Source organism: Sinocyclocheilus anshuiensis, unplaced genomic scaffold (genome assembly GCF_001515605.1).
Source record: "Sinocyclocheilus anshuiensis isolate Anshui unplaced genomic scaffold, SAMN03320099.WGS_v1.1 scaffold450, whole genome shotgun sequence".
Lineage (NCBI taxonomy): Eukaryota > Metazoa > Chordata > Actinopteri > Cypriniformes > Cyprinidae > Sinocyclocheilus > Sinocyclocheilus anshuiensis.
In genome coordinates, this window is record NW_015546056.1 from 695,182 (window position 1) to 706,831 (window position 11,650).

General features: G+C 38.6%; 1 protein-coding gene across 1 annotated transcript in view; it reads left to right on the forward strand.

Moving 5' to 3' along the window:
* The window catches only part of LOC107699301 (protein kinase C epsilon type), a 114,267-nt gene that overhangs the window by 47,230 nt on the left and 55,387 nt on the right, over positions 1–11,650 (forward strand). Inside the window, exon 3 of the mRNA XM_016500513.1 lies at positions 8,646–8,808. Coding sequence (XP_016355999.1) covers positions 8,646–8,808 — 163 coding nt within the window. The remainder of the gene's footprint in view (positions 1–8,645; positions 8,809–11,650) is intronic.

An 11,650-nucleotide genomic window follows, 5' to 3' on the forward strand; every position in this document is an offset into this window, starting at 1 on the left:
TGTTCTCCTCCGTGCCTCAGCAGCGGCGGGTCCTGTATGGCGGGAAGCGGATGGTTGCCCCTCTTTCCTCGAAAAGAGAGACAAACGAGAGCGGAGCTTTTTCATTGGAAAAACGTCAAACAAAACAGTCAATGAAGACGAAGAAGAAGATGATGTGTTCTCCCGGTGCCTATTTATACTATAGTCGCACCGGTAGTGACGTCATGGCTGTCGCCGGCCAACGTGTTGTTGGTGTTTTTTCAATGTATGCTTCAGACACGGGTCACGACGAGGCGTTCCCCATAGCGACCCCTAGAGGACGCAGTTCGAAGTTCCCATGAAAGGGCCCCTAAAATGTTGCTACCATATTTTTTACGGCGAAGTTCTGGCAACCACAGCTGCCGGTATTTTACCGTAAATGTCACCGATTTTTTTTTACAGTGTACCCTAAACCTAACCAATAGTGTTAACAAAAGCAAACAAGGCATAAAAACGCATTTGCTGAAGCAACCATAACATTTTAGTTTACTTCTACAAGTTCTACAATGCTGTACCAGGTGAGCTAATGAGCAAGTTTACTTAATCAGAAAAGCCATACATATGGAGTTGCATATGTTTTTGTATTAGTTTACAAATCATGCACTATGTTAAAAGTGTTTTGAGGTCATAAGATAATATTTGGGACAGTAGAGGCATGTGGTTTTTTCCCAATGAGCCTATGTTGGAGAAGCCTCAAATTATATATCGATTATGAAATTACATAAAGATATACTTAAGTCCTTCTTAAGTGGGTCAAAAAAGCGAGTTCAACAATCGCATTTAATATGAATTTAAACTATAATACATTTACATTTAATTGTAAATACCATGCAATTAAGTGTCCAAAAACATTACATTCAGTTCACACTTAAGTATGTTCTTTTAAAGTATGTTATTTCTGTAATCGGTACTCTTTTTAAAAGTATGCTAAAGCGTACTTCTTTTTCACAAGGGAACTTAAGGCCATCTTTAGTCCCCAATGTGTGCATCTCGTTACTGTCATATTGAACCAATAACCTTCATGCCAGATGACTAGTTAGCTAACTACCTGTATTCTGCGCTTTAATACAACTCTTTTTACATCAATAGCTCTGTTTGTCATAGAGACTCACAAAACACTATGGAAGATGAGGTCAGAAAATATGAATCTCCTTCATACAGCTGTCCTTTACAAAACCATCCTCTGACTGTACTTTATAAAACTAGCCACTGCTCTTTTCAGAGCCACACGCCTAGGAAAACTTTACTGTCGCACTGGCGTACCGGGAGCTGTGGCCAAGCATCAAAGCTAGAACAAATGTCATCAGTGTGCATCTGGATGGAGTATTTTGTTGCCAGAAAAACTCTCACTCGCCACCACTGTTGTCCTCAACCCATTTTTATTGTGTTATTTTTTACTTTAAACAGAAAGTTAGTTCCCATCTTGCAAGGACGTAGATTTATTGACATTAACTGAGAAGTTATAGTAAATATGCTAGAAGACCCCACTCGTTAAACGAAATGCATTTATAACATGGATGAAGCAAGAACATGACAAAAGTGTTTAAAATGCATGTGCACAGTTTAGCTGATGCTAATAACTTGAATGATAAACTGATCAATTGAATCAGGTTTGAAACCTAACTAAATCTTTAAAAAATAACATGCTAAAGTTCTGAGAAATTACACATGTTAAAGCATGGGTACTGTGTACAAAAACTTGAGTGAAAGTAAAATTTTCACAGTTTAATGTCCTTTTTTTTTTTTTTTTAACTCATTATTTACCTTCAGGCAATTATCCAAATCTAACTTTTTTCTGTGGTAATATCATCTTTTTTGTTCTGCTGAAGGTTTGGAACAATATGGGAGTGAGTAAATAATGACAGGGTCATTGTTTGAGTCACCTATCACTTTATATTTTTAAAAGTAAAAAGAAAAAAAAATCTATCAGAAATTGACTGATGAAATCAAGAGACAGAGGGGATTTTCTTTTTACTGCACAAAGCAATCTGTTGATCTGCGTGTTCTGACTATATAAGGCTGTAGTACAAACCAGATTTTAAACTACAGCCAATATCCTGAAACCTGTTAAATTAAATTGTTAAATGCAAAATTCAGGCAGAGCTGATTTTATAGCTGTTTGACTCTTAAAGGGTTAGTTTACCCAAAAATGAAAATTAGACTGTGTTTTACTCACCCTCGAAGCATCCTAGGTGTATATGACTTTCTTTTTTCAGACGAATCCAGTCGGAGTTATATATTAAAAGTGGTCCTGGCTATTCCAAGCTCTATCATTGCAGTCAGCGGGTGTTGCTGTTGAACAGTCCACAAGTCGTCAAATAAAGCTCATGCAACCATAATAAAACGTGCCTTACACAGCTCCGCGGGGTGAATAAAGGCCTCCTGTAGCAAATCCATGCGTTTTTGTAAGAAAAATATCCATATTTCAAACGTAATAAACACTTTTCTCTCACTTCCGTTATCTATCATACGTGGAAGCCGTTCCGGCAGATGACGCAGCATGTATGCACAGCGCGTGTGCCTCTGAGATATGCTAGTCTCGTGAGTTTGTTTATAGGAGCAAAAGAAGCAAAGTTTCCTTACTTTAGCAAAGGAAAACGTCTCCAGGTTACGAATGTAACCATGGTTCCCCGAGGGAATGAGACGCTGCGTCGTAAAACGTTTGACCACACTCTGAATCACATGTAAAATCAGTCCAATGGAAGGGCGAGACGTCACAGGCGGGTGACGTAGAGACCAGGAAGCTATAAAAGCATGTGCGGTGGAACCGGCATCAGCTTCTAGGAATGAAGCAAGTGCCCGCAGGGATGCCGAAAGTATGGCACCAAGACGCAGCGTCTCGTTCCCTTGGGGAACCATGGTTACATTCGTAACCTGGTGACGTTCCCCTTCAGGAATCCGAGCTGCGTCGGAAAACACTTTGGGAACGAGTATGCCCATGCCGCCAAACTTACAAATCCCTGCCTAGTGTGGAAGAGCACAGCTAAGGCGAGAGAAAGGAGCCAGGAGTGGCGCAGAATGCAGGTAGGCACCTGACAAAGTAGGTGGGGACATCCCGCCCAAAGGCCAACTTCAGAAGGAGTGAGCCTTGACCCCCGAAGGAGAGGGGAGATCAGAGGACTCGAGGCTATGGAATAGCAGCCTGATCCACAGCTTAGCATAAGCTTGTCTGGCCAGAGGCCTCAGCCTCAACGCACCGTGGAGGAAACGTGTAACTAGGGGGTGTCTGCCCTCTGACTGGCCACTGATAGGGGCGTGGTAGGCCGCAACAGCCGTCACGTAGATTTTCAAGGTGGAGTGAGTCAACCCTGCAGAGAATCGGGCCTGCAGGAACTCCAGCACTGTAACAAATGGGCAGTAAACTGGGTCGAGCTGGTGATCCCCACACCAAGAAGTGAAAACTTCCACTTCAGGGCATACAGTTTCCTCATAGAGGGAGCTCTGGATTGGAGGATGGTCTCAACAACCTCGGTTGAGAGACCGGAAGCTACGAGTTGTGCCCCCTCAGAGGCCACACCCATGGCTTCCACAGCTCCGGGCAGGGGTGAAAGATCGTACCCTTCGGCTTCTGAAATGTGACACAGTGTATGAAAAGTTAAAGTGGCACAGACTTTTTGCACAGGCAAACAGTTATATTTTCTTCATAAACTGTAAAAAGCCACATACGAACTATAAAGTTTCAGCAGTTACAACCACATTTAAATACGGTGAATCCATTAAGTTATAATTTCAGAACAGAATTCACTCTTGAGATTATTGACACCCTGGAAACCCTCCGTTTTTATTATAACATGCACTGATGAATCTGCACAATAAGAATAGGGAATTTTATTAAAGGGATAGTTCACCCAAACATAAAAATTCTGTCATTATTTACATTATTTTCCAAACCTGCATGCTGTTATTTCTGTGTGATCTTTCGATCAATGCAAATTCAGCTTTTTATTATTATTTTTGTCTCATGCAAGTTTTCTAAGACAAAATGTTAACCTGAGGGAGGGAAATTAATAAAAAAAACAGGACCACAATTGATTTCAGTAGTTAAACACAAAAATACTAACTACTCCTACTGTCATTAATACTATTTATAAATAAATTTTAAAAAGCCTCAGTAAATTCATTTATTTTGGTCCACAAAATTCTGAAGAAAAAAAAAGTCCCTCAAGATCCTGATGTGACTGAATGATATTTTTGCTATTTTGATTTTCATTGAAAAACATCCACATACAGGTTTGGACATGATGGTGAATAAATGATGACAGAACTTTAATTTTCACTTGTTTCTTTAAGAGGGGAAATCTGATTTTATATGATCTTAAATCTTAAATCATCTGGTGGCAGTAGTTTGTCTGTGATGGATTATGGGTTGCTGAATGTGTGCCGAGCTCTTCTCACCCTCACTGAGTGTTAATGAGTGAGAGCTGATAAATGACCAGCCATATCCTACTGAGATAGTATGAGCCACCACATCTGTTTCTTTTCTCTCTCTCTCTGTCCCTCAGCAGGGAGGAGGATGTGGGTGATACATATGAGAGCGACTCACTTCAGTCTCCTGTGAGACTAGACAGACGCCGCTGGTCCATTGTCCTTAGATGGTGATTAGAACATGACCAGCCCTGAAACCGCTGCACATGTATTAATCATTTAGACTCAAACTCACTGCAGAGTGTTTTTAAACATGAATCGTGTCACTCTTTAATATTCAAATACTTTAGTTTGATATGGGTTTATTTCCCCAAAAAAGTGTTAAAAGTGTCTCTCAACCCGTCCAGTTGTGTGGGACTACCTGTTATTTTTGACCAATGAGAGATCAGCATGGAATTTGATTAAAAAAACAGATTGTTTTTCTTTGTCTGTGTACTGTATGTAGTTTGATATACAGTAGAAAGCAGAAGTCATGTGTGGCTTTATATATTGTCAGTTATGTAATCCCAGATTAAACATTTCCTAGTAAACATTAACTGTATATATAGTTATTCTACAGTTATGTAAATATGACTGTATTTTAACCCACATGGACTCAGGTTACTAGCTAAAGAATATACAAAACAAAATTCAGAAGAAACTGTATGTCTACTGAACTTAATTATTAGAGATTATTAACATCACATAAGCGCACTTACTAAAAGTCATCAGATTCCCCTAAATGTTAACTTTGCTCACCCAATTAAGTATTTTGAGGAGTTTTTGCCGATCTGAAGAAACAGAACACTGGACTTCATTTAATAAGTCATAAACAAAAATCACACCTTGGTTGTTTGTGGTCAAAATAGACCAACCATAGGAAATGAATGGGAATGGCCCTAAATTTAGGAGGGTTACGGTAAAGTGTGTAATTTTTGTGTCACTACTGTGATATTGACTGTTTTGTCAATGACAAAGCCGCTCTTTGGTCAGGTAAACAAAACTGCCCAAACTCATGTCATTGGTTAAGCCAGTGTTGGGCTGGTCGGGATGGTCCAAATATTGGTGAAAATTGCACAAGAGGTGGAGGCAGTGCCTCCGTCTTACTATGATTGGCCGATTCACTAGTCAATGCAATAATGCCTGCCTATAATGTTCTCTTGATCAGTATGATTGGCTAATATTCCTGTCAATGGGATAATGCACCTCTCACGCTCACAACAGAATGGTAAATCAGTCTAAATGGGTCAGACTGCTGTAAATGGATGGGTTAATCACAGAGCACAGATAATAGGTCTAAATTAACATTAAATTACTGACGATCTGTGAGTGATCTGACTTTTAGAGAGCAATCAGCTGTTTCTTTTTTCTGAATATTATTGTTGACTAATGGTCTGAAAAGGTGACTTAAAGGGATAGTTCGCCCAAAAATAAAAATTCTGTCATTAATTAATCACCCTCTTGTCGTTCCAAACCCATAAGACACAAATTAAGATATTTTTGAGGAAATCCGAGAGCTTTCTGACCTTCCATAGACAGCAATGCAACTGAAATGTTCCAGAAAGGTACATTGTTAAAATAGTCCATGTGACATCAGCGGTTCAACCTTAATTTTATTAAGCTCCGAGAATAAAACAAAAAACAACTTCATTCAACAATTTCTTCTCTTCCTTGTCAGTCTTCAAGGCACATTCACAAAAGTACCGCGACACATGGTTATTGGAAGCAATATAAAAATAAACATTAAGATTTTAAAGTGTTACAATAATTATGCATGATGTTCATCATTTTTGATCGCTAATTGTTTAGTCAGAACGGTAGAGGCCTGTTCTCCTTCATCTTCTCTTCTAGCTAGTTTTTGCTCTGTGCTGCAATGTCCAGCTCAGTTTCTTTTTCTGCTGGCAAAATAGCAAGAGCTTTCAAAAAACATATACAATGGCTTTATTAATAACAGGAGATGACCGTCGGCCTGCCAGTTTGGCACAACTTGCGTTGCCGTTTTGTGAGTCGGAGCCCAGCGTCTCTCCTTCTCTTTCTCTCAGGGCTGAGAAGTGTGATTGCAGCAGATGGATACATTGACATAAGGGAATACTCAGGAGTGATCACAGTTCTTATCCTCCACAGAGAGAAGGAAAAGAAGAGAGAGAAAGAGTGCAGTTCCTCCCCTGTGGCCTTGTTTCCTTTCCTAGTGAAAGCGTCTGACATTTCTTCAATATGGTGCCTTTGTCACAGTCGTGCCCCCCGGTTTATTGATCACTGCCTCTGCATGGCCCCTCATAACACACGAGCAGATGTACACACACAGCTAATGGATTAGTTTGCTCAAAAATGAAATATTTGTATTTAATCTGACATAATATGGTGAGAAAATTATAACAAAGTAATTTTTGAGTGAACTGTTCCCTTATATGTACTATAAGGTCGGAAGAAAACACCAACCGGCCTTCTCAACAATAGTGTCTAGGAGAGACTGGTGTTTTATTTTAGGACATGTAGTTGAGTGATGTCAGGTAGTAGGGACATTTTCTGCATGCTGTTCTTTAGTTTTTGTTGTTTACTCTACTTGTTGTTTACTGACAAATACTGCTCACATGGTTTTCTATATATGGTAACAAATACTCTTTCACAGGTATGTTTGTCATGATTAATCATGTTTTCAGCATCTGTCGTCTCAATATGTGTGGATAAAAACTATTGTCATATTATATACACACAGAAACTAAATGATCGTAACATGTATGATTCATACATGTATACATGTTTTGAGGTGCAGGACCTTATTTGTCAAAAATAGAAATGCGTGTGGTGTTTTCAGCATCTGTCGTCTCAATATGTGAGGATATGAACACATGCACTTCATCTCCAGAGCTGCTCTGAGAGTTACATCATGAGCATTTCATGGTTTCATTTGATAAAACTATATTGTCATATTATATACACACAGAAACTGAATGATCTTCATGATAACCCAACAAAATAAAAGTTTGGTTAAAAAAATACATTTCAAATTAATAATAGTATTTTTTGAGGAATTTTTCATTCATTTTGAGGTGCAGCACCTTATTTGTCAAAAACAGAAATGTAATGTTTTGTTGTAAATTATATCTTAATTTGATCACGTTGTAAGAGAATGTTTCAATTCTTAACATTTTATAAATTAATTTCATTAGACACCATTTGTGTTGATACATTTGTCTTGAATCATACAGAATTTCAGAAAAATAAAATAAAATACATTTCATGGGGCCCAAAATTAAAATGTATAAAAGTTATGTTTACATTCATTCTTGAGGTCTAAAAACATGTGGAATGCATTTTTCCCCATTAGTGATATCAAATTAATATTGTGTATTGCATGATATGAAAAATATATATATATATTACGATAATATTTTGTCCATATCACCCAGTCTTACTTCATCTCATTTGAATCATTAGTAACCATTACAATAAGCTTATAGTTTTTGACATTAATTGACATGAACTAACAATGAACAATACTTATAAAGCATTAATTATTTCTTAGTTGATGTTAATCTCAGCATTTACTAATACATTTTAATACATGCTGTAAAATATGTTGAGTTGGTTAATACTTTAATTAATATTAACAAAAGAGGTCTTATTGTAAAGTGTAACTGAACCATTTTAAACATCTCTCAAAAGCACCATTTATTATAGTGGAACATGTTGCACCTGAGTGAGTGAGTGAGTGAGTGAGTGAGTGAGTGAGTGAGTGAGTGAGTGAGTGCACAATGTTGAGTAATATTCTATTCTAATTCTATTCTTAAAAAACTTGCCCCTTTTAGACTTGCACTCTATTCATTTACTAACTGCTTGTTTTCTTTAAAAAAACACTAAAACTAGCTTCTCTATTCTTTTTGTATTCTATCTATTTGTTTTCTTTTATTTATTATACAATGAACAAAAAGCAAAAAAGGCCTCTAACACTAGCTTGCTCTATTCTTTTTCTATTCTATTTGTTTTCTTTTTATTTATTTTGTAGTTAAAAAAAACCTTGCTACGTGTATTGCATTAGGTTAACTGAGACTTGTTATAGCACTTGTATATCATTGCTCTTTTGTTGATTTTGATTGCTTCCATTGTCCTCATTTGTAAGTCGCTTTGGATAAAAGCATCTGCTATATGACTAAATGTAAATGTAATGTAATGTAATATATTGAATAATGGTTGAGAATGTGCATTTGTGTGTGTTTTTGCAGCAGGAAGCTGTGAGAATGAGGAGCGCGTGTTTCGTGAACGCATGCGTCCCAGGAAGAGGCAGGGAGCCGTCCGGAGGAGGGTGCATCAAGTCAACGGACACAAGTTCATGGCCACCTACCTGAGACAGCCCACCTACTGCTCGCACTGCCGCGACTTCATCTGGTGAGTCCCGCAGCGGCCGTCGCCTGGTATTTACAGCCTTGTAGCGTGCTGTTTGTACAGCTGCATGTGTTGGTAAATCTGTGTCTGAGTTTTGACATAACCAGTGTACACTGTCCCTCCTCACGGGTGGTTTACCCTCAGTGGGCTGCATTTCCATGGTAACGACAAGAAAAGCCCTGAGGCTCAGAGTGGTGGCGCTACAATATGAGCGTATTGAGTGCGTCTGGGCTCCTCCACATTGAGCAATAACACTGCCATGCACAGGCACGCTGTGGTCCCGCCTCTCTAGAGTACAGAGAAATATGGCTGTTTTAAAAGAAAAGGTGCAGAGCTGCTGTGTGGGACTGAAACTGTAAGACAAGCAGTGAATAACAACACACACCTCATGAAATCTACATGTAAACATTTATTAAAGGTTCACCCAAAAAAAAAGAAAATTTCCTGAAAATGTACTCACCGCCAGATCATCCAAGATGTAGAAGACTTTGTTTCTTCATCTGAAAAGATTTGGGGAAATTTAGCATTACATCACTTGTTCACCAATCGATCCTCTGCAGTGAATGGGTGCCATCAGAAAGAGATTCCAAACAGCTGATAAAAGCATCACAATAATCCAAGTAATCCACATGACTCCAGTCTATCAAAAATGTCTTGTGAAGTGAAAAGCTGTGTGTTTATAATAAACAAATCCATCATTTTTAAACTTCAAATTTGGCTAAAATATGTCATCTGTCATTAATATTGCTTTCACCAGTGAAAAAAATCTGAATTGTGAGAGAAATATGCACAGATCAAGCACCATTTACAAGTAGAAACAGTCCAAAACAGTTGTAAACAAATATGTTGGTGGATTTTGATGTGAGAGGACAACAGGGGGTGGACTTTTTCACTGGAGGAAGCATTATTATGGATTAAAGTAAAATTTTTAAGTAAAAATGCCTAATGATGAATTTACAAACATGCAGCTTTTAAGACATGAATTGATAGACTGGAGTGGTGTGGATTACTTGTGGATTATTCAGATGTTTTTTTATCTGCTGTTTGGGCTCTCATTCTGACGGCACCCATTCACTGCAGAGGATCCATTGGTGAGCAAGTGATGTAATGCTGAATTTCTCCAAATCTGTTCTGATGAAGAAACAAACTCATCTACATATTGGATGACCTGAGGGTGAGTACATTCCCTTTTGCATAATCAAGTTGGAAACACTTTGCAGTATGGTCTCATTTGTTAACTTTAGTTAAATAAGCTAATATGAACTAATAATGATATATATACAGTATACATTTAGCAATGCTAATGTTAACAGATACAACTTCTATTCTTTTTCTATTCTATTTGTTTTCTTTTTATTTATTTTGTAGTTAAAAAAAACCTTGCTACGTGTATTGCATTAGGTTAACTGAGACTTGTTATAGCACTTGTATATCATTGCTCTTTTGTTGATTTTGATTGCTTCCATTGTCCTCATTTGTAAGTCGCTTTGGATAAAAGCATCTGCTATATGACTAAATGTAAATGTAATGTAATGTAATATATTGAATAATGGTTGAGAATGTGCATTTGTGTGTGTTTTTGCAGCAGGAAGCTGTGAGAATGAGGAGCGCGTGTTTCGTGAACGCATGCGTCCCAGGAAGAGGCAGGGAGCCGTCCGGAGGAGGGTGCATCAAGTCAACGGACACAAGTTCATGGCCACCTACCTGAGACAGCCCACCTACTGCTCGCACTGCCGCGACTTCATCTGGTGAGTCCCGCAGCGGCCGTCGCCTGGTATTTACAGCCCTGTAGCGTGCTGTTTGTACAGCTGTGTGCGTTGGTAAATCTGCGTCTTGAGTTTTGACATAACCAGTGTACACTGTCCCTCCTCACGGGTGGTTTACCCTCAGTGGGCTGCGTTTCCATGGTAACTACAGGAAAAGCCCTGAGGCTCAGAGCAACAATATGAGCGTATTGAGTGTGTCTGGCCTCCTCCACACTGCGCAAGAACACCGCCATGCACAGGCACGCTGTGTCCCGCCTCTCTAGAGAACAGAGGAATATGGCTGTTTTAAAAAATAAGGTGCAGAGCTGATGTGTGGGACTAAAACTGAAAGACGAGCAGTGAATAACAACACACACATCACGAAATCTACAATTAATTAAAGGTTCACCCAAAAAATAATATTTCCTAAAAATGTACTCACCCTCAGGCCATCCAAGATGTAGATGACTTAGTTCATTCATTTGAAAAGATTTGGAGAAATGTAGCACTGCATCACTTGCTCACCAATGGATCCTCTGCAGTGAATGGGTGCCGTCAGAATGAGAGTCCAAACAGCTGATAAAAACATCACAATAATCCACACCACTCCAGTCCATCAGTTCATGTCTTGTGAAGTGAAAAGCTGTGTGTTTGTAAGAAACAAATCCATCATTTTTAAACTGGCTAAAATATAAGTCCTCTGTCATTAAAGGGGTCATATGATGCTGCTAAAAAGAACATTATTTTGTGTATTTGGTGCTTTCACCAGTGAAAAAGTCGTCTCATCTGAATCATGAGAGAAATATGCACATATCAAGCACCGTTTACAAGTGGAAACAGTCCAAACTACAGTTCTGAACTAATATGTTGGTGGATTTTGATGTGAGAGGACAACAGGGGGTGGACCTTGTCACTGAAGGAGGCATCATTATGGATTATGGAATCATATTTTGGACAAAATACATGATTTAAAGTAAAAATGCTTTAATGATGAATTTGGAAACATGCAGCTTTTCGTTTCAAAAGATGTTAACTGATGGACTGGAGTGGTGTGCATTACTTGTGGATTATTGTGATGTTTTTATCAGCTGTTTGGACTC